The sequence below is a fragment of the Haliaeetus albicilla genome, chromosome 22, assembly GCF_947461875.1.
Source record: "Haliaeetus albicilla chromosome 22, bHalAlb1.1, whole genome shotgun sequence".
NCBI classification, from domain to species: Eukaryota; Metazoa; Chordata; class Aves; order Accipitriformes; family Accipitridae; genus Haliaeetus; species Haliaeetus albicilla.
Window position 1 is genome coordinate 9,629,225 of NC_091504.1, and position 23,462 is coordinate 9,652,686.

General features: G+C 46.5%; 1 protein-coding gene across 3 annotated transcripts; it reads right to left on the minus strand.

Moving 5' to 3' along the window:
* Positions 1-1,208: 1,208 nt before the first annotated feature.
* On the minus strand, positions 1,209-23,214 carry NAA60 (N-alpha-acetyltransferase 60, NatF catalytic subunit). 3 transcript variants are annotated; one of them, XM_069809791.1, is made up of 7 exons: positions 23,059-23,214; positions 9,966-10,081; positions 8,314-8,443; positions 6,823-6,919; positions 4,293-4,527; positions 3,271-3,456; positions 1,209-2,749 (listed from the first exon to the last, which is right to left on the minus strand). In XM_069809791.1, exons 2-6 carry the CDS (start codon positions 10,073-10,075, stop codon positions 3,300-3,302), a joined length of 729 nt encoding a protein of 242 aa, XP_069665892.1. In that variant the 5' UTR covers positions 10,076-10,081; positions 23,059-23,214; the 3' UTR covers positions 1,209-2,749; positions 3,271-3,299. The 3 variants fall into 3 exon arrangements, with proteins under 3 accessions (XP_069665892.1, XP_069665891.1, XP_069665890.1); XM_069809790.1 differs by lacking the exons at positions 1,209-2,749; positions 3,271-3,456 and adding an exon at positions 19,634-19,728 and having other exon boundaries at positions 3,505-4,527; positions 23,059-23,195; XM_069809789.1 differs by lacking the exons at positions 1,209-2,749; positions 3,271-3,456; positions 23,059-23,214 and adding an exon at positions 18,528-18,787 and having other exon boundaries at positions 3,505-4,527.
* Between the last annotated feature and the right edge of the window lie 248 nt (positions 23,215-23,462).

The window sequence follows — 23,462 nt, forward strand, 5'->3', positions numbered from 1 at the left end:
AACCCAAAAAACCACCCAAGACCAAAAAGTGGTAACACAAGTGAGGCTGGAAGGGTGCTTCAGGTCTCCCCTGGGATAGCGCTGTGGCTAGGGTCACAGTAGCCCCTGCTGCTACCTCCCCTGCCAGTGGGGGCCAGCCAAAGCCTCCCCACCAGGGCCTCGGCAAGTGAGCTGCTTGGCACCAAGGTCAGGCAGGGGAGCACAGCCAGGGCACCTGCTGAGGCAGCAAGGCCAGGCTGGAGGCAGCCAAGCCACCTCGGTGAGGTGGTGGCAGCCGGAGCCTGGCCAAAGGACCCAGCCAGCTCCACAGGACAGAAGGGGATGCACAGGATGCCCCTGTCTGCTCAGCTGAGCCCTTGGCTGCGCAGACCTGCCCCGCTCTTCTGCAAGCGGCTCCACCACATCACTCCCAGGCAGGAGCACACAGCCCCGCAGAGGGGAATGTCGGTGGCAGCAGGCTGCCAACACACCATGCTATCTCAGTCCCCCGGCAGCAGAGCCCCTCTCCCACCCCATGGCCCAGCTAAAACCCCAAGAGGAACCTCAGCCAAAGCTGCATCTGCCCCAGCTCAGCCTGCATCTCCCTGCCCCATCACATGTCCTCTGCCACAAAACAGTCCCTTGAGCCTTACTCAGCCTGCTTGCTGCATGCAGGGCAGCAGCTGCAACTTTGCACCCAGCTGACTGCAGCATGCTGCTTGTGCTTCTAAACTGAAGGGGAACCAGGGATGTGTAGGTTGGAAGGATCCTCTGAAGTGATCTGTTCCAACAGCCTCAGAGCAAGGCCCACACTGAGGTCAGCCCTGGCTTCTTGGGGCTTGAAGGTCTCCGAGGATGGACTCTCCAACAGCTCCAAGCTTGACTGTCCTCACAGAGACACCTTCTTACTTTGTGTCAAACAGTCATTGAGCTAGACCTCTTTCAGCCCCAGAAGAGGGTACCAGCACCTCCCAACAGAACAGCCTTCTGCTGCTCCAAAACATGGTATGTGCCAGCCCCTCAGGCTGGATCAAGCTGCTTCCTGCAGTTCAGGCTGCAGGGCTGGCCAGGGCCACAGGGGAAGCTGCACTCACCAGGACTTTCTGTGCCACAGCCACCTCCGAGCTGAGCAGCAGCACACAGTGCCAGCCCCGTGGCAGCAGCGGGGAAGGGGAAGCTAGTCCCAGCCACCCTTCTCAGGAACCAGCATAGTACCACACACAGCAAGCTCACCTCCTGCACCCTTTTATTAATTAACTCCCACCTCAGGGGCTTACAGACACTGACGTGACTGTACAGTCATCTGGGCTGCAAGATCTTAACATGCTTTCTTTCTCTTCTAAGTCTAAGCCTGACCTGTATTGTGTCTCATCCCCAGGCCCTGCCCACACCTACTGCCAGAACTGGCACTGCCTGCACACACAGGCGATGCACCAGCTGCAGCTTAGACCTCCTTTGCTCAAGCCCCAGTTTCAAAATGAGAGAGGAATGAGGAACATGGTGCTGAGCAGAGGAAAAGCCTCAGCCAGGGAAGGGGGATTCACCAGGGGAACGTGGCAGGGCTCAAGGGATACCTGCGCCTCTGACACATGCCCGGGCTGGATGGGCTGCAGAGACTCCCACCTTAAAAGCAAAGCACTCGCCCAACCTTGCTCTGAGGCACAGGAACAGTGCCTGGCCTGGCTGCAGCACACGAGCTAGATGTTGACGCCAGTGAGCCGAGACTCAGCCCCAGGCTGGCCCAGCCATGGAGAGGGTCCTGCAGCCAGGACACGGGCCGGCACAGCCCCGGGGGAAGCCCAGACTATGGCCTGAAGCATGCCAGTGAGCAGCTGGGGAGGCTTTTCTTCAGCAAGGAAAAGGCAGTGTGATCTGTGCACAGAGCTCATCCCTAAAGACGCTGCAAGGGTCCAGCCCTGGTGCCAAAGGAGGGTGCATGCAGTGGAGGAGAAGGGCTCTGGACCAGACTCTGCAGGGCTCTGGCTGCAGCAGCAGCTCTACATCCCCAGCTCCCCTCCCCTGCTACGTTCCAACTTGGACAAAGGCAGAAAGATCTATACAGTATAATATATATATATTTCACTATGAAATAGCAATTTCATTCCCTGCCTTCTACTTGATGCATCCTGAATTAGATGCTGCTTTTTAAGTCACTCCAGAGGGCTGTTGGGGCTGGGTAGTTTCTCATGCGAGGCAGTTCACCTCCCTGGAAGTTACCTGCAGGAAGCACCAGGAGCTGATTTGGCAGGACCCAGACATGATCTTTGCTCTCTACTTCCCCTCACCCAGTTCTCCCCTTCCCCAGCAACAAGGGCACAACTGTATATTCTGCCAGCAGTGGCCTGCCAGGGTGCTTACGGCTCATTTACATGGTTGGTCAGTGCAGATTCATTAACCTCATTCATGCTGCTTTCAGTAGCCATGGTGTGGAAGCAGCAGCTGAACCCCTCTAAATCACATATACAAATAGGAGCAAACCAGAGGCAAGGGAAGTGGCAGGGAGAGTGCAACATGCACACAGACTGGTGACGCAAAGGGCCCTCAGCTACGGCACAGCCAGATGCCTCGCATGACAGCCCAGACAGTGCTCACGGGCTCCAGGCCACAGGGGTAAGTCAGGACTGCAGCCTGTCAAGTGTAAAGTCTACCAAATCTCAGTCAACCTGTGGAACAAGGAGTCCCGTCCAGGGGCTGGGTCACTGACCAAGAACCGTCATCACTGGAATCATCACAGAGCCGGATGGTTCAGGAGATGAAAGGAAGAACAATCCTATGGAAAGAAAAGAGGGCAGCTGTCTTAGGGAAACCAGGTGCTATGGGTCTCTTCAAGCATACTGGGGGGCCACTGTCCTGAAGACCCTGTTATCAGATGCATGCAATGCAACTGGCAGCAAATGGGCTACCAGTTACTGTGCTGGGACACTGAGCTGGGGAAAGAGTGAGGACTCAGTCACTCTGGGTCTCGCAAGCTGGTCTAACACAGCTGGGAAAAGGATAGGGACACCAGGGACAGGTTCAATCTGCTGTCAGGCTCTGGGCTCAAGTAAACAAGATCAGAGTTCAAATCCCCTTCAAATGAAACCAGTAGGAGTTTGGCCACCAGCTGGAGATGAGAGCACAGTGATGCCCCCAACACCTTACACAGCAGCTCGCCCAGCAGCAGAGCTGCAGCTTCAGCAGCCCTCGCTTGAGGACACTCTCACAGTTGCCCCAGGACAGCAGCCACGGGGCACTGCCACCGCGTCGCTGCTGGCCTTGGGCAGAGGAGGGAACTTTCCCCCCGGTACCTACCTCTGCTTTTTGTACATCTTCTGATCCAGTCACATCGTCCGACTATATTCAATGCCACTCTTGGCAGAAATGCCAGACCAGGGCAGAAGGCTGCAGAGAAGGCTCTGGGCTTGTCGATATATCCTCTGGGGAATTGAACACGGGCTCAGGCTGGCTAGCGTTGATCCAATGTGCTGAAGGTAGTCAGTGGCCATCAGTTAAGGACAGCAACATCTACCCTGTAACTTAAGAAATAACAAACTACTCTGTGGACTAGCACTCCCTAAAGAGACCCCATGATACAGTGAAAGCTGCTCTGCTCAGCTAGACAGATCTGCTCCTTGTATTAATTGCCTGCTCCTTTCTGTCAAAAGCAGGTCTGCACTGAAAAAGGTGGCAATTTGGGAACAGTGGCTCCAACTTGTATGGGAAATACCTCCTCCAAGCAGCTGCTGCTTCCCTTTGCACTCCACAGCAAGTTCCCATGGGGATGGCAATCCATCCACCTGCCTGGAGAGGTTTGGACTGACTACCTACACCCGGGAAAGGTCAAGTTTCTTCTCCATGATCCAGTGACCTGAAACAAACTCCTAAAGTCAGTTTGAGAGCAGCCTGCTGAGATCCAGGCCAGGCCAGAGTCACAGGGGATCCTAGGTCACAGGAATCAAGACCAAGGGCTTCTCTGCCATGCTCCTGGCCAAATCCTGCACCCCACAAGCCAAAGCACACCTAGCACTTTGGCTTAACACCAGCATTCACCATCACCGGCATCAAATTTGCTCCAACTTAGAATTCAATGTACCATCCTACACTGCCTCCCTGAACTGTTCCCAGAGGAGTTGGGGGAGCTTGGGCACAAACGGGTCACTGTCAAATCCCTCTAACATTGCCTTCCTGCTGGCTTCAGATTAAACTCGCATCTGAGCAGGCATCAGTCCCCAGACCTAGTTCACGCTTTGCTAGATTGCTATTGTTAACCCAAAACATGGTTTGGTGTCTGCTTAGCATGCTCCACTGCTAATCAGACTGAAGGTAAAGGATATAAGATTGTCCAGGGTGGATGTCCGCCATTGATGTACAGGACATAGGTAAAGCCATCTTTGAGGACCCCTCTGATGGAATAATAATAGGGAAGATAGTGGTGCTGTTTAAAGTCCCTGTTTTCATAGAAGTTTATTGCTGTGTTGTTAGTCGTGAGGACGTGCAGGTAGATGGCTTTGCAGTGATCTTGGGCAGTCGTTGATATATGGTCTTTTAAACTTTCAAGCAAGAGCGAACCTGTTGAAGGAAAGAGCAGCACAATCACACAGTGCAGCTGCCTTCTCAGGGCCAGCACAAGGGTTCATAGGTCCCAGCTGAGATCTGCACCCAGTGTCTAAGCAGCGATTGCTGCACACGCTTGAAGACCCCAGATCCCACCCAGTTCTCACAGACCTCCCTTCTTGAGGAATTTAACAGGACCACACTACATGTTTTTAATATGAATCTCATCTCACCTATGACTATGGCTTCACAAAACAGATTTTATAAAGACACAAACTTCTGATTCAATAACCACAAAGATGAGCCAGACATGGGAATCTGCCAATAATGCCCATCCCCAGCCAAGCAGCTCTCAGCTTTGGGGAAGGTCAGTGAGTCATTTTCAGTGGTATCTGTTCTATCACATTTATTTATTTTAAAGCCATTTAAAACAGCAGAGTGTCAAAACAGGACTTCACAAGCAGGTTATTGCATTTCATCTGCTGAACTTGAATTAAAATCTAAGAACTGGTAGGATTTTAAGATCCCTTCTAAGGAAGATAGCTGAGGCATAGTCTCATTCAACCTGAATTTGTTGCAGCCACTAGTCAGCAGGAGAAACCAGAGGAGAGCACAGAGGATACTCTAGCCCCAAGAGACGAGACCTGGAGGTTCATCCAAATCACCTCAACATGGCATGAAGTACTCAGCAGAACCTGCAGGGGAACTTCTTCCATCAGATGTGGTAACAACAGGCTAAAGAAATAGCTTAGCTAATACAAGCACAGATGAAAATTACGGTGCTGTTTCACAATCTGCAGGGCACGTAAGACTTTCAGCAGGACCCACAGGATTTCAGAGCATAAGTCAACAGCCCTGACTTCATGGTCACTTGATACTTAATGAGAATTTATATCAGCTAAACACAGAAAGACACTGAGAGACATCAACAGGAGAGCAGTTTAATTTTGTTATGAGATATTCCACTCTTCTATCTCACAGAAATCCAACTGCCCTCTGGTTTAAGAATAGCAGAGAACTAGAAACCAAAGCCTTTTAATGCCTGCCAGAGAAAAATCAGAGCTTTAGTGCTTAGAAGTATGCCTGGGGTGAAAAGCCTCCTGCATTAAAGACTTCAGCTTCAAACACAAGTAGAAAAACTCTCAAGAGAAAGGTCTCAGTAAAAGCGGCAGCAGGCAGCAGCTTCTTTAGGTTGTTTTGCTACAGGTACAGGTCTAAAGTTTTTGAGAGAGCACAGCAACATGCTGTATAGATGTAATGGATACAGGAAATACTGATTCTGAAAGGAGAAAATTCCAGCAAGATGGAGTTAGAAAAAAAAAATTAGGATTTGGAAACTGAAAGGAGACTCAAACCCACCACAGTTTTACAGAACAGAAGACCTCTTTACCACCTTCTCTGAACATCCTGTGCTAGTATTTTCTTCTTTGTACAGAAAATTTATCTCCACTAGTATTTCAATGCAAGTTTTAAATACAGTGCTCTCACTGACGTCTCTTCTGGTCATTCTTATGTATCCTATCAGTTTGTACCATTCTGAATATGACTAGGGGAGAAGGGAGGACTTGAAGAAAATGAGTTACACCTGTATCCACTGAGGAGACTCCAGATGTGCAACACTGGGTCATGCTGCCAAACCTGGCCTATTTCCTTTTGCAGATCAAAGATACTTAAAACTGGATCAGAAGGGCACTTTGAGGACAAAACACATCCTGCTCTAAATGGAGATAAGCCCTTTTGACTGCAGGATTTTCAAATGGCTGCAAAAATGCTGTGTGTTGCAGCAGGCATTCAGAGCTTTTACATGCATTTGACAGATTTAATCAGGTCCAAGTTACACACTTTTTCCAGTTCCCTTTGCCTTTTTCTAAATGTTTGATCTGTTGAAGTTGAACTGTTAAAAGCAGCTATGTTTTCTGCCTCAGGGACCAGGCTTCTGATACTCATGAAAAATTGTTTCAAACCCTGCTCCAGAGTGAAGTCCTAGCACTTGCAGTCCTGCTGCTGAGGCTGACTGCAAGTTTTTGGTGTGCTCAGCTGTCCCCTAGGAACAAGACAGACAAAGCCCCGTGCTCTTCAGAAACATTTGCACATTGTGTTGTGCCTACACCAGTAAAAACATCTCAGTGCATCTGTATTAACACCAAGAAGGGGATGTGAGTGCACCACCTTCCCAACTGCTGGTTACACATCGGCAAGAAGCTTGTTTCAAAAGCGTATTCCAGTGAAATGGTGAAGCTCCTTCAGTCATGCCCATTAGCCACATGTGGCAAATAAAAGAAACAGAGTTGTCACTTAGCACCATCTTACCTATTCCATGTTTTCTGAACTCCTTCACCACTCCAAGACTTAGGATGTAAGCAACTTGCGTGTCCACAGGAAAATTGGAAGCTAGGATGTCTCCATCCTAAGTAGAGATATGACAAGTTATTTAATAGGATACCTGGGGAGGCACAGGAGAAAGCAAGAATCCCGTACCGGAACACCTGAAAACAAGGCTATAGCAGCAAACTTCTCTTCACTTAACAGTCTTAGCTAAAGCTTCTGGAAAGGATGTGCAGAGTTAAAAAATTCAAGCATGGTCCCTTAGGGGTTATTCCTACTTTCATATCATCTTCCCAGACGCAGAATACAAATCATCATGTTTCCTGACTATATAAATTATTTGTGGGCTTAAGGACAGAATATATTTGCATTCTTTACCAGGAAGGATTTAAAGTGCCAATTCTGGAGTTACCCCTCAGTGTCTAGATCAATCCAGCAACAGTCGTTATTGCCTGCATGCTCCATCTGAGCTTCGTGTCAGCTGGAGATCTCTGTACTGCAGTAGAGGACAAGGAGCATGTTCTACAGGCTTAGTTGCCTGCAGCAGTGTCTGAATAAGCCCCTGGCTTTCAGCTTGGCTGGAACAAGAGCCTTTTGTTAGAGCTGCTGAAGATGCAGTTTCTGACTTTCACTAGCTTTGAGGTGAAGCTCAGAGAGCCATGCCACTCAATGCTCTCAGTCCCTACAAACGTCAAGATCATTGTTTAATCATAACACTTATGGCCTTTCAGGAGTTATGCACTCTCTGCATTGCCCCTGTTTGTTTTTTTTAATCCACTTGCCTATGCTGGTTTTCCTACACTAACCCAGTGGTCTTTTCTCATACTGTCTTCAGTGACCATCTCTTCTTCACCTCTCTGCTATACTGTGTTGTCTCTCCTGGCCTTCAAGCTCTGTTATCCCTGAAGCCTGAGCTTTCTGTAGATTGGTTACCTCTGCTTTGTGTTCGAGACAGTGACCATGTAAACAGGGGAGCTTCTGCAGGAAGTCACAGGAGTGACTCGCCCAGCACAGCTAAGGAAGTTCAAGCCTTATGTAAGAAAGGAAGAGGTTCGTTTTCCCACAGCTGCGCATACCTCAGTCACCAGCGATGACCAGGCACACTGAAAACAGCCAGGCAGCAGTTAAATGGCCTGCCACACAGTCACTTTTGGATTATGCCTGCATGATCTGATTTCTCCGCACAGCACATCAGGCAGCAAGCTTCCCATTGGGCCACAGCTGCCTAGCCCCAGCAGGAAGAGCCTTTGTGGTACCAGGCTGCTCAGCAGCCCACATGTTCAGACACATCCCACCACCCATGCTCCGTTAGCTGGAAATTGGCATGTTCTTGGAATTCTTAAATTCTTAACTCAGGATCACTCTTATAAGTGTCTGGATTGAAGGGGAAAAAAAAATACCCTGAACAGGTTCCATAGCAGTTAACCATGGCAAGAGGTGGACTATCTCATACTGAAGCACAGTTTAGTTGCATACCTCTTTATGCACCTTTGTTCTGCTCTTGATCTCTGCCACTATCATTCCCACGATGGAGCCTCTATATGTGGCTGCGAGGGAAAAGAACTTCTTGTTGGAAGTGATATCTCGGTACCATGAGTCAGGGTACCTGGGAAGGAAGAAAAAAACAGGAACGTCTGGGGACACAGAGCCCACAGAAGCAGGCAGTGCCACAGCGAACATTGTGCACAGATGCTGCTCAACTGGAAATGGGCGGCAACATCTTTAAATGCCAGTCACTGGAACTGCAGGCCAATGTATTTTACACAATACTAAGGGAGGGAAGCTTTACTACTGAAAGGGCTGTCTTCTGCAAAGACATACAGCCAGGTAGCTCAGCCATATGTCACTCTAAAGCTCCTTCTATGCTACTAATTTAGCTTATTCCATGAAATCTGGGTTAGGAAGTTATTCGCCTTTCCTGTCTTAACTGTTGCGTGGTACCAATGAACATCAAACAGCTGCTGTGCCCCATTTGGTAGCACGGTTTCTTTCAATTGCATCTAAGCAGCAATGCAGGCTGCTCTTGTAATGGCCTCCTGCCTTACTAAGGCAACCACATTTTCATTTTACATTCGTTGCCCAGAGCTTTCACTTCCATCTTTAGAAAGTTATTTTTAAATGCAAGATCCATCTGCCCTCATCTAAGAGTGTAAGGATCTCATTAATTTGATACACATGTGAAAGAAATACTGCATATTGGTACAAAAAAAAAAAAAATCACATCACCAACCTTGAGCTCTCCTCCCCCTTCTGCAGCGACTAAAGGGAAACTAGCTTACACTGATTTATTTCAAAGTGAGAGTTCAGCATGCCTTGTGTTTAAAAGAAATCTACAAATTCAAAATATTATGAATGCTTTTGCTGGTTTGTTACATTTTATGCAATCTTAATTATAATCCACTAAAATCCTCTATAAAACTTCTCAACAAAGCTAAAGAAAAAAAAAAATCCTTTAAGTCTACGGCTGTAGTTTTCCTGGATGCTTTAAGCCAGAAAGCTATCACTGTCCCCCAGAAAAGCTCCTTATCTCCATGCTTGCGCAGACACAAGCATTTACCAAATGGAGGCCTGGGAAACTGACCTAGGACAGACTGAGATCAGCTTTAAGCCAGATCTTTGACAGAGCTTTGGGAGCAACAGTGATTCCGAGTACACAGGCAAGTACTGTTCAGTCTCCTCCTGGGACACTCAGAAAGACAGTCCCTTAGGAACAGTTGCCCCGTGTCGGTTTGGTTCAGCTCTGAGGGTGCTTTCTTGGCGCACACTCCAGAACACAACTTTCTTTCACAAGCACAGGGATGCTGTCCTTTCTCCTGGAGGTATGCTCCTTTCCCCATCTCATACACAGTCTTTCCCAAGAAGCTGATCCACCCCCTTAATTACAAAGCCCATTTTTCTACCAAAATCTGCACACAGGAACTTTCTGTTTAGGACCCTGCAGGCAGGCAGCAATGGGCCATTAACAGGAACACCACCACAGTACATAAAAGATTCAGAACCTGCTGCTATCTTAGCAACAGTCCAGATGGCTGCAGAGCCTTTGGTGTCAGCTCTGAACTGGACCAGTGCAGGTTCACACCATTTGTTTCCAGATCCTCATCATCTCACACCCCAAACCTGTAACATACTCTATTGGGAACCAGTCGCCACAGAGCTGTTTCACTGTGTCTATGTCATCGTGGCAGAGAAGACGCAAGTTTACGTCTGTAAGTGCAGTCGGGGGCACCTCCTCTGTCATTCACGCCTGCAAGAAAAGAAAGCACATTAGGAATGATGAAGCGTGGATTTTGACCCTCAGCTTCAGTCAGGCATCTGCACAAAGGCAGCAGGAGGTTCTCAGTTCAATAAAGTTGCTCTTCCGGACAGAACGAGTTTTCAAAAGAGATGAAGCAAAATATGGCAACGTTAACTCAAGAAGCAATTCAAAGCCCTGTTGCCCACAGGATAAGCACAGCTCACTTCTCAGCCTGACTGCCCTGGCCAGCCCTACATCTGTACGCACCCCGCTCCCTGCGAGCAGTCCAGTGATGCGTGTGAAGGAGCATCTGGCACCAGCCACTTCCAAAAAGAGCTCAGGATGCTGCATTAAATAAGCCAACAATGCACCAACAGTACCTTATGATGCATGGAGCTCTTCAAATCTCTATGCAGGATCAACATTTTGTTAAAACTGAACAAACAGCTTAAAAATGAAGCATTGCTAGAAGAACATTTATAAAGACCTCTTACACAATCCCATCATCTCCAGTTAGTACGTACGCAGAGGACTCAAATTCTTTAAAATGTTAATTTTATTTAACTTATGCTGGTGAAGTGAGATCTAATTTAATTTCCCCTCATTCCCACATGCTACAACTCCACAAGGGTTGGCTTTCCAGCCCAGCAGAGAGCGTTCAAATACAGAAATCCCAAGATACCCTTTTCTTTCACCATAGCCCTACCACATTCCTGCTAACCACATACAGGACACTCCAATATCTTCAGCCTTTTTTAACAAGGTACCAGAGGGAAAGAAGCAAGCAATAACTAAAGTGGTTGTAAAGCATTTGTAATGCAGACGCATGAATGAAGAACAGATCTTGAGAACAGGCTTTAGGCAGGACAAAGCCCTCTGCAAGACACTGCGCACAGAGCAAACAAGGCAGGCAGAGACAGGGCAGCTGCAGGACTCTGTTCCCTTTCATAGGCCACCTGCAGTTCTCCCTCCACAGCTTTGTCTCTCTCACCGCAGCCCTCCTAGTCCCAGGTCAAAGAACCAGACCAGGATGCAAAGGAAAAACAAACCCACCACCCTTAATTTTAAAAGTAATTTGGTTTTGGTTTTACTTTCCCCCAGTTTTAAGAGTCTCAAATCTTGGTTTCAAAATGCCAAGAAAAAGCTGCACACAGCAGCACTTGTGTTATGTCCTCCTGTTGAAATGGATGCTCAGCTCTCCTGTGCTCTTGCTTTGAAGCTCAGACACTCAAGAAGGAACAGATTTATACACACTCCCCACTGGACCAGATATGCCATTTGAGCAGTTTCAACACAAAAATCACATCACCTCCATAACACACTCTGTAACTGGCAAAGACACACAAAAGGAGTAGGCACAGCAAGGATCCCAGTTTGACATGTTTGACAGCACAGAACTGTGTGCGATTTCTCTCCTAAGAATCTGGAAACACCTCCTTCCACTGTACCCCTAAGAAAAAAAAACAAAACAGGCTAAGCCATAAAATCCACATTCCACCCACAAATTTCTCTTTTAAGGTACATAAACTAGCTTTCTTCTGCAAGTCCCCTGGATGAACTGGTAGAGAGCAACTCCCAGTTAGCACACATGATCATAGTCAGAGAGCAGAGTCCCCAGATGCTGGGGTCCTTGGAACTCAACATCAATGCTGAAAGAGAGGTAATCAGCACTGCTAAGGAGAACAACATTCACCTTGATTTTGGCACTCTCCCTGCAACACACGTTGTACGACTCCTTTGCACTAGCTAGGGCAATGTGAGCTCCCACTCCTCCGTTCTCCCAGACAGTAGCATAAAGCCCCTATGCTGCATCAGCCTGGATCTCCCAGGGAGGAAGGAGGAACGCTACCACTGGTTTGTCTGCAACCTGGAACACATCAAACAGCCGATATATCAAGAGAAGAAAGGATACCACTAAGGTGCACTATTATCTAGAGAAATCTTTGCCAGCCCTCCTCCTGTGCAGGCAGAAAGAATAGCAAAATGCTTTGATAGAGCAGAGGTCCAATGACGTTTTCCCACAGCTCTTGAAAAAGATGAAATAGAATGGGCTTCTTTAAGCAAGGGATCCTTCCCAGACACAGCTTTCCTCCCAGTGACCAGTCCTACATATTTCCCCAAGAAAGGCATCCAAGGGGACCCATATATTGATGTGTATTGCTTGTTCTTCTCCAAAGAAGTCCTTAAAAAGAATCACAGCTAGTTCACAGCCTGTTCTAGGACTGTGGCTGCGTATTTACTGAGCAGCCTTACAGCTTTCACAATCAGTCCAGATGCTAGTTTCAAAACAACTTAAGCACATAGAAGACCCACAAAACCAATACTCCTTGCTGCTTTTAAAGCTAATTTTACACCCCTAGAACTGGCTCAAGCCCTCTGAAGCTAGACTTCGAATCTGTACCCTGTTGCAGCAGTGACCATGCTCTCCACCACCAGCCCCTGGTGACCTTTTAACATGCCTCAGCTTTAACCGGCAGGGCCCTGAAGGAAGGGCATGTTCACTTGCTTTGGCTGATCTGAACCACACCGCTGCTGGTTGAGGTAGCCGATGCACGGCGGTGTGGACCCCAGTACCACCATCCCACCCACGCACTCCTCCCACCCTTGCTGGACCCTTTGCTGAGCCATTTCTAAGCGGTGACCCCACCACAAGATCACAAAGTGAGGGCAAAATTGTTCGTAGGCCAGAACGGCTTGGCAAAAGCTCAGGTAGCATAAGATAGGCTGGGGGGGGTAGAGGAGGGAGGAGTGAGCAGGCACATACAGCCAGAGCTGCTTTGGCCATGGCGAAGCTCCAAGCCCCAATACATCACTTCGTTAGTGGGCATTAAGTGGCACTCATGTTTGCAACAGCAGTGCTCTTTCTCACACGTTTTATTTTTCTTGAGAAGTTTCGGTGCTCCTGTAAGGCAACACCCCTTCTCAGTCAATACTGTCAGCATTAATAAATCAGAGATAAATGAAACAACCATGATAGAGCTCTATTTTTGCTAATGAGTAGAAAAGGCAGAGGCCTAGGAGCAGACTTAGCCAGCAGCTGCTGCAGGAGAGGCAGAGCCAGCACAGGACACATTCTTGTGAGGATTAGTTCATGTTTATTTAACACTATATTCTCAAAGAGCTAGGCAAGCATTATGCATTATCCTGTAGCTGAAGCCAGCCTTAAAAAAAAGTAATCCATGACTGTTTTGTTGAACAGGATAATTCCCCTCCCCTCAAATTCAGACAGCCGTTTCCCAGCACCAGTTGTGTTTGCAGGGACTTGCTCCATCCGCTTTGCATTATGTGACCCAATCCAGATGCTCTTGCACATTCAAAGAACATTTAGGACACCCACCTGGTGCTGTGTCCTGCCACAAGGTTTTAGGAGAGAAGACCTGTGTGCCTTCCTCCCTGGCCAGGTGTTGCTGCCGCCAGAGGAGCTGCAGTAAGTGGCTGCTACGACCAAGAGAGAAGAAACCCCAGGCAAGTCAATTCTCTTCATACCCAGGAGACAGCCTCTGGCTCTTCACAGATACTTGGGCAAACACCCAAAACCCAGGTCCTACCCTCCACGCAGCCTGTGGCATGCCTTAATCAGCAGAGCCAGAGTCCTGAACAAAAGCCTCAGCTAGCACAGTGACGAGAGTATCACTTTTAGAGTCAACCTGGTTTTAGAGAACAAAAGATATGTTTGGAAGCATAAAGAAATAACAAAAAAAAACCAGTATCAGTGTAAAATACAACCCTAGGACTCAATAGAAATTAAAAGGGCCTTTAGGGGTTTAGAGGTAGCATAGCTCCACTCACCACTGCAACACTGACACCACCAAGTTCTCACCTTTGAGACAAAGTAGTGGTTGCTGTGAAGCAAAACATAGGCTCCAGCCACATGCAGTTAACTGAAGGAGGTCCACAGCAATTTTTCAAAACCCAAAGTGAAGTTATCTTTTTTCTTTTAATATCTTTTTCTCAGGTGTCAAGCTTTTGTTCATATGATGGCCTCGGGCTGGGAAGTGGCATGGTTAACACCATCCACCACCTCTCCACCCAGCGGGGCAGAGTGACCTCACTCTTTTGTCAAAATGGGAAACATTTGCTTATGATGATTATAAAAGGAGCCAGCATTTTATGCTTATGAAGGGATCATGCAGTTAAACATTTGAAAAAGTTCTGAGGACACCCCTTTCCAAAATACCAAAGTTAGCAGTGAGTCGAACTAGAAACTGAGCATTAAATTCCCTTTCCTACCTAAAACCTGCAGATATTAACACACGACAAATTAATTTAAAAAAACCTACAGGAAAGTATAAAGGTTTTGAGCATTTCTACTAGTCTTCTGCCTTGCACTGTTGAAACAAATCTAGCAAAATGTTTTGGCCTTAGGGGTATTGATTGGGTAGCTGCAGAGGAACCTGTCAAATTCTCATTACAAATATTTAGCAGTAACGAAGTTGGATGAAAAGAAATAGCAAGTACATTATTAAATAAGCCAACTAACATATAATTTTAAATTAAAGCACATTCTAAGGCCTAAACTTACTATTTAAAAATAATGTCATAAATCTTTGGCATCAATAAGCTCTAGCTTTAATGAGCTAAAGAACAATATTTCACAATTCTGTCCAAAAGGCAGAGGAGCCTTTAGCTTCCAGCATCAGGCCAAGCAATGGTTGGGACTCCATGAATTATCAATGTTCACTCAGTGCAATGAGCCACGTATGGGTACTGACGTATTTCTACCACCAGTACTTCCAGGTCCTACTGTGTAAGAGCAGGTCTTGTTTTGAGTTTAGGTTAGCTACCAGGTGCAGGGACAGTTTCTTTACTTGAACTAGATGCTTCACAGCTAAGAAACCTCAACTCAGGCTTTTCTCAAGAGCAGGAAGTTTTCTTTTCCTCTTAGAGCTCTTGTATTTAAAAAAAAAAAAAAAAAAAGATAAAATCTACATAATACCATATTTCTAGAGAAACTGAGGTAGCCACACAGAATCAGCACTCTTAATCCAACAGGGTGTTCAAATGCAAGATAAATCATGATGCTTACTAGAATTTGGCAGGCAGCTGCTTCAATGCATTTGAAAATCCCTCGAGCATTTCCATACCTACAAAAGCCTGGCCAAGAGGTTCAACAATTTAAGATTTCCCTTGTTTAGCACTATTAGACACGTTTTAACCATGTTTCTGCCTTGTGCATTCTGCAAAAATGAGTTGGATTTCCACAGTGAACCATCACAAGATGCTGGTTTTGTGAATTTTTATTTGGACTTCAACTTCCATCCAGATAAGCTCATAAAAATACCAAATAAAAATTTTATCATCTAGCAACAAATATCACTGAATTTCCTGGCAGAATAAAAGAAAGGTAATGTAAAACTAAAGCTAAACCAATGCTAACTAGAATCATATACATATATAACTTCCAATAAGGGGTGTATTGGCTTCAAATTTAGTGTTCACACAAAAAACAACATGAAGGAATCTTAGTCACTTGCAGAAACAAAGCTAGACTGAAGTTCATCAAAATCTTTTACTTTCCAATTTAAAAGTTAATTGAAATCAATTCATCCTGAACAGAAAGAAGCAAACCTGCAGGAAAGAATAAAGAAAAGCAAGCACTGGCAGGCTTGAATTTTAAAAGCAATTTTTACAAAATGATCCTACGATTCAGGAAGCACTGTCCTGAAAGACACGTGGCCAACCACCCCAGTATCGCAGGCACCTCCGTCATTAAATGGTGCAGACCCTTATTTACTTGGGCTGAAGATTTTAATCTTCTGGAATTCAAAGCATTTTCTTCAAGCACACTCCTGCTAGATTATTAAGGATTACCTGCTGTAGTTCCACAGAAGGAAAAGATTAAGTTCCTCCAGACAACTATCAAGTACATACCATGCATGGGGCAGGTCTGAGGAACTGCAGCGATGCTAAACAAGTCTGCTCTGCAAAGGCAGCATGCAAGTTGGCCCTTCCTCTGGTTGTCAGGTCACGTCCCTCTGCCTACGGCTGCATGTTTCTACCCAGCACTTCAGCGACGGACATATACACAGTAGCTGTATTTTACTTTACATGAGCAGACCATCTGCTCAGCACAAACGCAGACTGGCAGATACTCCCAGGAAGATCTGCACGCACACACAGTGGGCCAGAGCTGGACTTCCTTGTGGCTGGTACCCTCACCAGAGGAGCTGCTCCAATGTCACCACCAAATCCTTGTTTGCAACTTCTGTGTGGATAGTTTTCAAATCCCAGCAAGACAAGATTTCCATGAAAAAAAATTTTAATGACACCTGGCATCCTCTCTCACTTGTAAATAAATAGGATCAAACAAAGTCCAGATGGAATTTTAAGAGCTACTCCAAATGCAGGACAGGCACATGTTAGCTGTGACTGAGCATCACCATACTCAAAACAGACACAAACTCTGCTATTGTCTGGGGAGTATCACTTCAAGAGCACCAGCGGGAGCTTTCACAGCTATAAGTCTCTCTACCTTGCGCCATCTGGCACTGGGGATTTGATTTACATTAAACCATTCAATCTGAACTAGCCAAAGGTCTAATTCCAACAAAGCAGTAAAGATTTCCCTTCTGCATTTCATTTCAAGCTTACTGTGTTTTTAGGTTACTGGTCTCGCAGGGAATGTTCCACACAGACACCCGTTACCAAGCTCCTTTCATTTAACACAATAAAATTGCGACTGGATTTGAAAACATTATTAATTCATTACTAAGAATCTCAAAGAGGTGCTTCTGTGACTTAGGGCAACATTATCAAAGCAACAGGAGCCAAATTTTTAAAGACATTTAAATACTTGGCTTGCTTGATACCTCCTAGGTACTACTTCAAGCCTGGTCATAGAATAAAAAAAAATTACGCTGGAAGGACCCTTTGGGGTTTAACCCAACTTAGATCAGGTTGCTCAGGCCCACAGTCCCACATAACACCAGTGAGGAACAAATCTCTTCACCCTGCCTGGGCTCAGACTAGTTCCTTTGCACCCAAAGGTGCAATTGGAAAGGTGTGGTGTTAAACGTCCTGCCTACACCAATACAACGACCTCTGCTATGCATGCCATACAAGCATACCTCTATATGCTATTTGTTACACTCTATTTATCCCATTTAATGTTTCTGCTCCTTCTAGGAATCCCATGCAGGTTCATTTGGGACAAGCAACATACAAACCCTGTAAGATACAGTTCTCCTCATTCCTGGTATGTTATGCAAACTGACGAGCATTCTCAAGACTTTGAGCTCCTCATTATTTCAACTGCTTCAGTAGCAGCTTCCTTTCCTGTGCAGAAAACTGCCCTCGTCAACTGCCTCCCCCTGCACAACCTCCTAGTCTGCCACATCTTGAACATATGCCGTTAGCCCAGCCCTGCTATGTGGATCCCGTTTGCCTCCAAAGCATAACCCTAGCACTAACGAGCTTCTCTCAGGGACATGACTCTGGAGAAAGGAGTTTGTCAGTGTCTGGACTTTCTTCTCAGTAAATCTGTCCAGGGCAGTGTGCCCGACCAGCACACCCCCCGCAGTGGAGGAGTGCAAAAAACAATGAGCTTGGGGAAGAATGTTTTGTAGAGAAAGCTGGATTTATCTCAACACCATGGAGACTGGAGGGTAACCTTGGGTTTAGATAAGACAGCTGCACCAGTGAATCATCAGGTGCCCTGAGACAATTAACAAAGAACAATGTCTTCCTGAGCTACCCAGACCAGGATGGGGGGTGCATATACATGGCTGAGCCCACAGTATAAAAACCAGACAATTAATAAATAAAACTTTGAAGAAAACAAAGGGCCCAAGCTGGCTTCAATCTGCATATTCCTTCCCAGTGACTGCAGGCAACAAGCACCGTGACAGTGAGCATATAGACCAGTAACAGACATCATGTTTGCATTTGGATTCAACTGTACGCTGCAATTGCTGTATTATGCTTGTGCTGCGATTTCAGTATGTTGCTGTATCGCCCTGCTAAATCAAAATCCCATGTAACACCAAATATACCAAAAAAGTAAATTTGATATTAAACCCTCCTCATGTGGAATATCTACAAGAGCCTGGTCAGAGCACACCGGAGTTGGACAGCCAGGAAGGCAGCACTGTCACACACAACCCGGGAAAACCCAACCTGGCATTCAGCCCTCCTCCCAAAGGCTCACCCCACGCTGCTCAGCCAATTTTTCCTCAGCTCTGAAATTCTGAAAACATCATTCTAAGAAATACACTTGCACCTTGTCCCCAGCTCTGCACTTCATTTTGCGTTATGCCCAGACTGAGGTGTGCACACCACAGGGCTAAAAGCCTGAAAGCCAAAAACACAGAATCACAGTAATTAACACTTTGGCCTCCTGCCATGAAGGATCAGGATTTGCATCAGACCCCAAAAGGATATTAAGAAATGAAAAGGCAAAACATAGTTCTACCTGTGCAGCAAGCAGCAGTTATTTATTTGAAATGAAAACACTTACTGTTAGTGAAATCCTTTTATACTTGTATCCCTGATCCTCTGCACATTTGAAGTTTGCCTTGTCAGCCTCCCAGCAGCAGAAATGTTAACGAGTAGCTCTCTGGGCCTCCTTCTTTTACTCTACAGCTCTAGATACATTACTGAAGCCTTAGATTTCACAGGAGCTGGTACCCAAATAAAGTGTCTCTAAAGCATACTGCAAAAGGCATGGCTTCCTGCTGCCCCAGATACAGGAATTCCTCCAGGGAATGGCGAACAAGAATCTCTAAGAGGGTTTTGCTGTTAAATCTTTTCTTGTTAAGACGTGGAAAAGAAAATCTGCTTTGTGACAGTAGCACTGCAGGGAGTTAAAACCAAAGGGTCACAATAGAGGCACATTTACAAGAAGCTCACTAGAGGAGAGATCTAATACCCTGGAAATGCCGAACGGCAAGTTTCCAACAGGCAGCTGCTCCTCCAGAAAACAACAAAAAAAAAGCAACCCCAAACAACTTGTCATACATGCGGGCCTGCTGCCATTCCCAAATTAGAATAAACGGCTACACAGAAAATGTATGTAGTGACTAAAAAAACAGCCAAAAATTCAGCCTAGTATAGTACAAACACTGGGAGAGGGGAATTCGAGCCTGCCTCCATTTCCTAGACACTGTCCTCATTACTGAGCTGCAATACACGGCTGCCGATAAAACCCAGTCCCTCTGCCTACATCATAGGAGACACTAACAAGTAACTTTTTAGAGGCTATTGCAAACAGGGTGCTTTTAAAAAAAAAAAAACAAAACAAAAAAAAAACCCAACACAACCTGAAAAGAACATTCCTTCCCTAGTTGGCAGACAAGCACCCCAAACTCACACCTCTCCAAGATTCGGAATTTAAAATTTGAGACAACATGGCTCCTTTTCCTTTTCTTTTTCAATGGTGTTTTCCAGCATGAGACTCACAGGTTCAACTCAAAAACCCCACTGCTACTGTTTTAAGCTAGTAACGTTTAAAATGGATTCTGGCATAGATGTTTGCTCTTACATCCTCAGTAATAAGTTGAAAAAGAGAAATTAAAAACTTAATTAAAAGCTAACACTGGAAAACTGTACAGCTCCTGTTCTTACCTTTCTGCAAGGAGGAAAGTGTGGGTGGGGGGTGAGACATGAAGCTCTAAGTCTTTTTGCAACACCCTGCACTGAAGCCATCAGACATGCTATGACTGGTTAAAAAAAATAAAACAGGAAGACAGGAGTGATACCACTCTAATAACGATTTTAGATAGCAGTTAACTTTCAAGTTTGTAGAAGAGGTGCTCGGCTAAGACAGAACTTTCTCTGCTGCTACACTGAACAGGTTAGCTCAATTGTTTCTTGAAAAGCATCTTAACATCAGAGGAACAAAGCATTAACAGCAGCCGATGGCACCAAGTCACTGAAGGGAATTCCTGTCCATTACCAAAGGCTGCCTCCAGCCCAGTAGCCTGTGGTAAGCAGGAAGGCAGAGCCACGAGGACTTCTGAATCAACTCTGCAAACCATTCATAAGGAAGTCCCCAGGTTGCTACCTGTAATTCCTCAGGTATTTACAACAGCTCTGTCACCAAGGGGCAGCCTTTGCAACCACAGTTTTACCTGCTCCTGCTCACCCCATAAATTACGCTGGGAGTGGCTGGGCAGAGAGCTGGAAAATAGCCAGGAAGAGGGAGGATGGCTTCTTGGGTGGCAGGACCAGTTCACATCAGCCGATGGTCTAAGATACCACCACCGACTCACTGACCAACCTATCAGACTGTACTGGCCCAACACCTGTATTCATAACACCTCCCCCCCAGAAACCCTCAACAAAGAAAAACACACCCCCACATGCAAAAAGATCATCCTTACTGGGAAAGAAATAACAACAGACATGAAAAAAGTGCCACACTTCATCAACAAAAATAAATACACATACTACGTTAAAGGCTCCTTGAGCTCCCAACTACAACAGACCATTTTTCGGAATTCCACTGACAGCTCCCACAACATTTCATGACTTCTGAGGCCAGCCCAGATACCAAAAGACACAATGATACCACTCTGGTTTAGGAAAAGAAATGTAAATTAAGAACACCACAGGTTTTAAGCCACTTAGCAATTACTCAGACATGTTAAGTCAACTTGCTTTAAATACACCAACCAACCAGCTGAGAGAAACAACAGCAGCAGCTACTTCAAAGAACAAAATGACATATTAGAACAATGCTTACACACTACTGGATGTTTCTTTATTTGCTACTAGGCATATAAAGACTAACTAAAGCACCAGTTTACAAGACATAACAGAAGTACTTTTTTTAACCTGCAAGAGAAAAGCATCTACTTTAAAAGCCTGGAACCAGGCAGTACACAGTATCACTGCTTCTGATGGGGGTGAGGCTGCTCCAATGTTATCTTGTAAATAAAGAGTTCCCACTCTAATTATAACATGTTGGGAGAGAGCCACCAGCTTTTCTTAAAAGAAACTCACTTCTGAGAAATCTGCTAGAATTTATTCATACATGCAATTGATTTAGCTGAAAAAATACCATGCACTAGCACTCCCAAAAGGCTACCAGAAGTGTCGCCCGTAAAGGCTTTTGAGGAAACTAAGCTGGACTAAGGAGAATCTATGGCAGATTAAAGGAAAGGAAGCAAATCTAGGATGAATCCATAGTGAAAAGAGATTCCAGCTATAATACATTCAGCAGATTCATAAAAACTAGATGGAAGAAGAGATTAATAGATACGCAACAAAACTGGCTGGTGATCCTTTGGGATTGTGCACAGATTTCCAGGACAGTAAAATCTAAAGCTGTTCACAGTTGTAGAAAGCTCTCACAATACCAAAAGACTAATAAAATGGCAGATAAAGCCTGTAAGTTGGTAGATAAGAAAGGAATGCAGGTTGGAGAAAGGCAAACATTTCCAATTTATGTTAACCACTGCAAGGGAAAAAAAACAAAACCAAAACATGCTCTCACAGTGAGTTCCCTGAGAACATTAGTTTGCTGCTCAGCAGCAGTCAAAAATAGGACAGTGGGAGTTATCAGAACAAACAGAGAAAGAAAAACAACCATTTAGAAAGCCTTTGGTCTGAGCGAGTTACAGATATTTAATGCCTCTATATATCTGTCAACAAAAGGCCAGACACTCAGCCATGTTCATGCAATTCTCAGGATTGGAGGCGATAGCTGCAATGAGCGGCCAAGGTTAAGAGGAGCTCACCATGGTCACCTACCACAGGCTAGCTGATTTTGGGAGGTGCTGTACCATAACAAAGACAGGATAAACTACAACAGATATAGAGCAGGCTAACAGAGTTCAAACTCAACACAGAAAACATAATTAAATATTTAAACAGCTTACCACAGGAGATTATAATAATTTGATGCCTATAATCAAAAGCAAACATCTAAGACACACGCTTTGGTACATGGCTGGACATAGCAATCCTGGTGGTGATGATACCAGCCCTAGTCATTCTGACAGGATGCAGAAAGAAGCAGCGCTTTCGGCATGCAGCTTCGGCAGTCTCAGAAATAGAGATCCTATTTTCGCCATATAGATAGCATAGGTATAACCCACTGCTGCACAGCCCAAGGAATTGGGCACAGCAGCTCAAACGCTTCTGGCAAAGCCAACTGCCACTGCACCCGCAAGGAAGCACTGTGCCATTAAGTCTTTGGGACAGCGTTTGAGGCTCAGTTTGATCAACTGCAATTAAAAGCCTCCAGATACACCCTGTAAAAACATTCAGCTGTCATCGCGCTTGGATATGAAGTCGAACAACTGCTTTCTCTCTGCTAAAGCTCTCCAGGCAGGTTTAAACAACACTTCTGTAGGGCAAAGCACAGAAAAGCTAAGCTGTCGTGGTGCATGTTAGCTTTGAGCCAGCCGGGATGGTTTGTGAGCTGTGACCCAGGCTGTCAGGAGACAAAGAGCAGCCGGGAGAGCCAGAGCAGCTCCTGTACAAGGGAGGGAGCCGGATCTAACGAATCATGACATATTCCCGGCCCCTCCAAAGGAAATTCTGCTACAGAGAAAATGGAGACACACTAGTTAATGCTACAGACCCCCTGCACTGCTGGCTAAGCCCCCCAAAGGCGCCAAGAGAAGGAAGAGCTGTAAGCATAGCTGCGGGACCTCCCGCCTCTCTACCAGAGCCAAGGAACAGGTTTTTTTTTCTGTTGGCGCCATCGTACCCAAGCACAGAGAGGTGCCAGAGTTTAGCATTGTTTTTGTAATAAGCCAAACGACACAGTTCCACCAACATAATTGCGTTGTTTCCACCAAGAGTGCAAGCACGCACGGGGCTCTCCGGATCACGGACCAGCACGGCGCTTCCCGGGACGGGCAGCAGCACAACCCGGGGAGGCCTAGGAACGGGGGGGGGGGGGGGGGGGGGGTTGCCATGGCGACCTGCGCCCGGGACGGGCCCGAGCCCGGGCCCGTCCCGGGCGCAGGTCGCCATGGCAACCCCCGCCCCCCCCTCCCCGTTCCGTGACGAAGATCCCACCGCGCTTCTCCACTCACCTCTGAGGAGCGGCGGGCGCGCCGCGGGCGGGCGGGGTGGCTCAGCGCATACCGGGTCAACGGAGGCGGTCGAAGAACCGACGGCCGCCGTAGACACCACCGGCGGACACTTCCTTTCCCCGGGCACCGCGCAGCAAGGGGCCTCCTCATAGGCTGTCTCTCGGCACGTGACCGGCGGGCGCCGCGCAGGCGCAGGGGGGGAAGCCCCGCTGTCTCAGGCCACGTGGGCGGCTGCGAGCAGAGACGAGCAGCGGAGGGCAGCGCGGTGTCAAAGCTGCTAATTAAAGGGGCTATTTAAAATTAGCGATGCATCCGTGAGCACAAACGCTTGAGAAACAGGATGCGGGTTGGTCACACGCCTCTCCTGGAGCTTCCCCCGGTACTACACTGCGAGGGGCATCGGG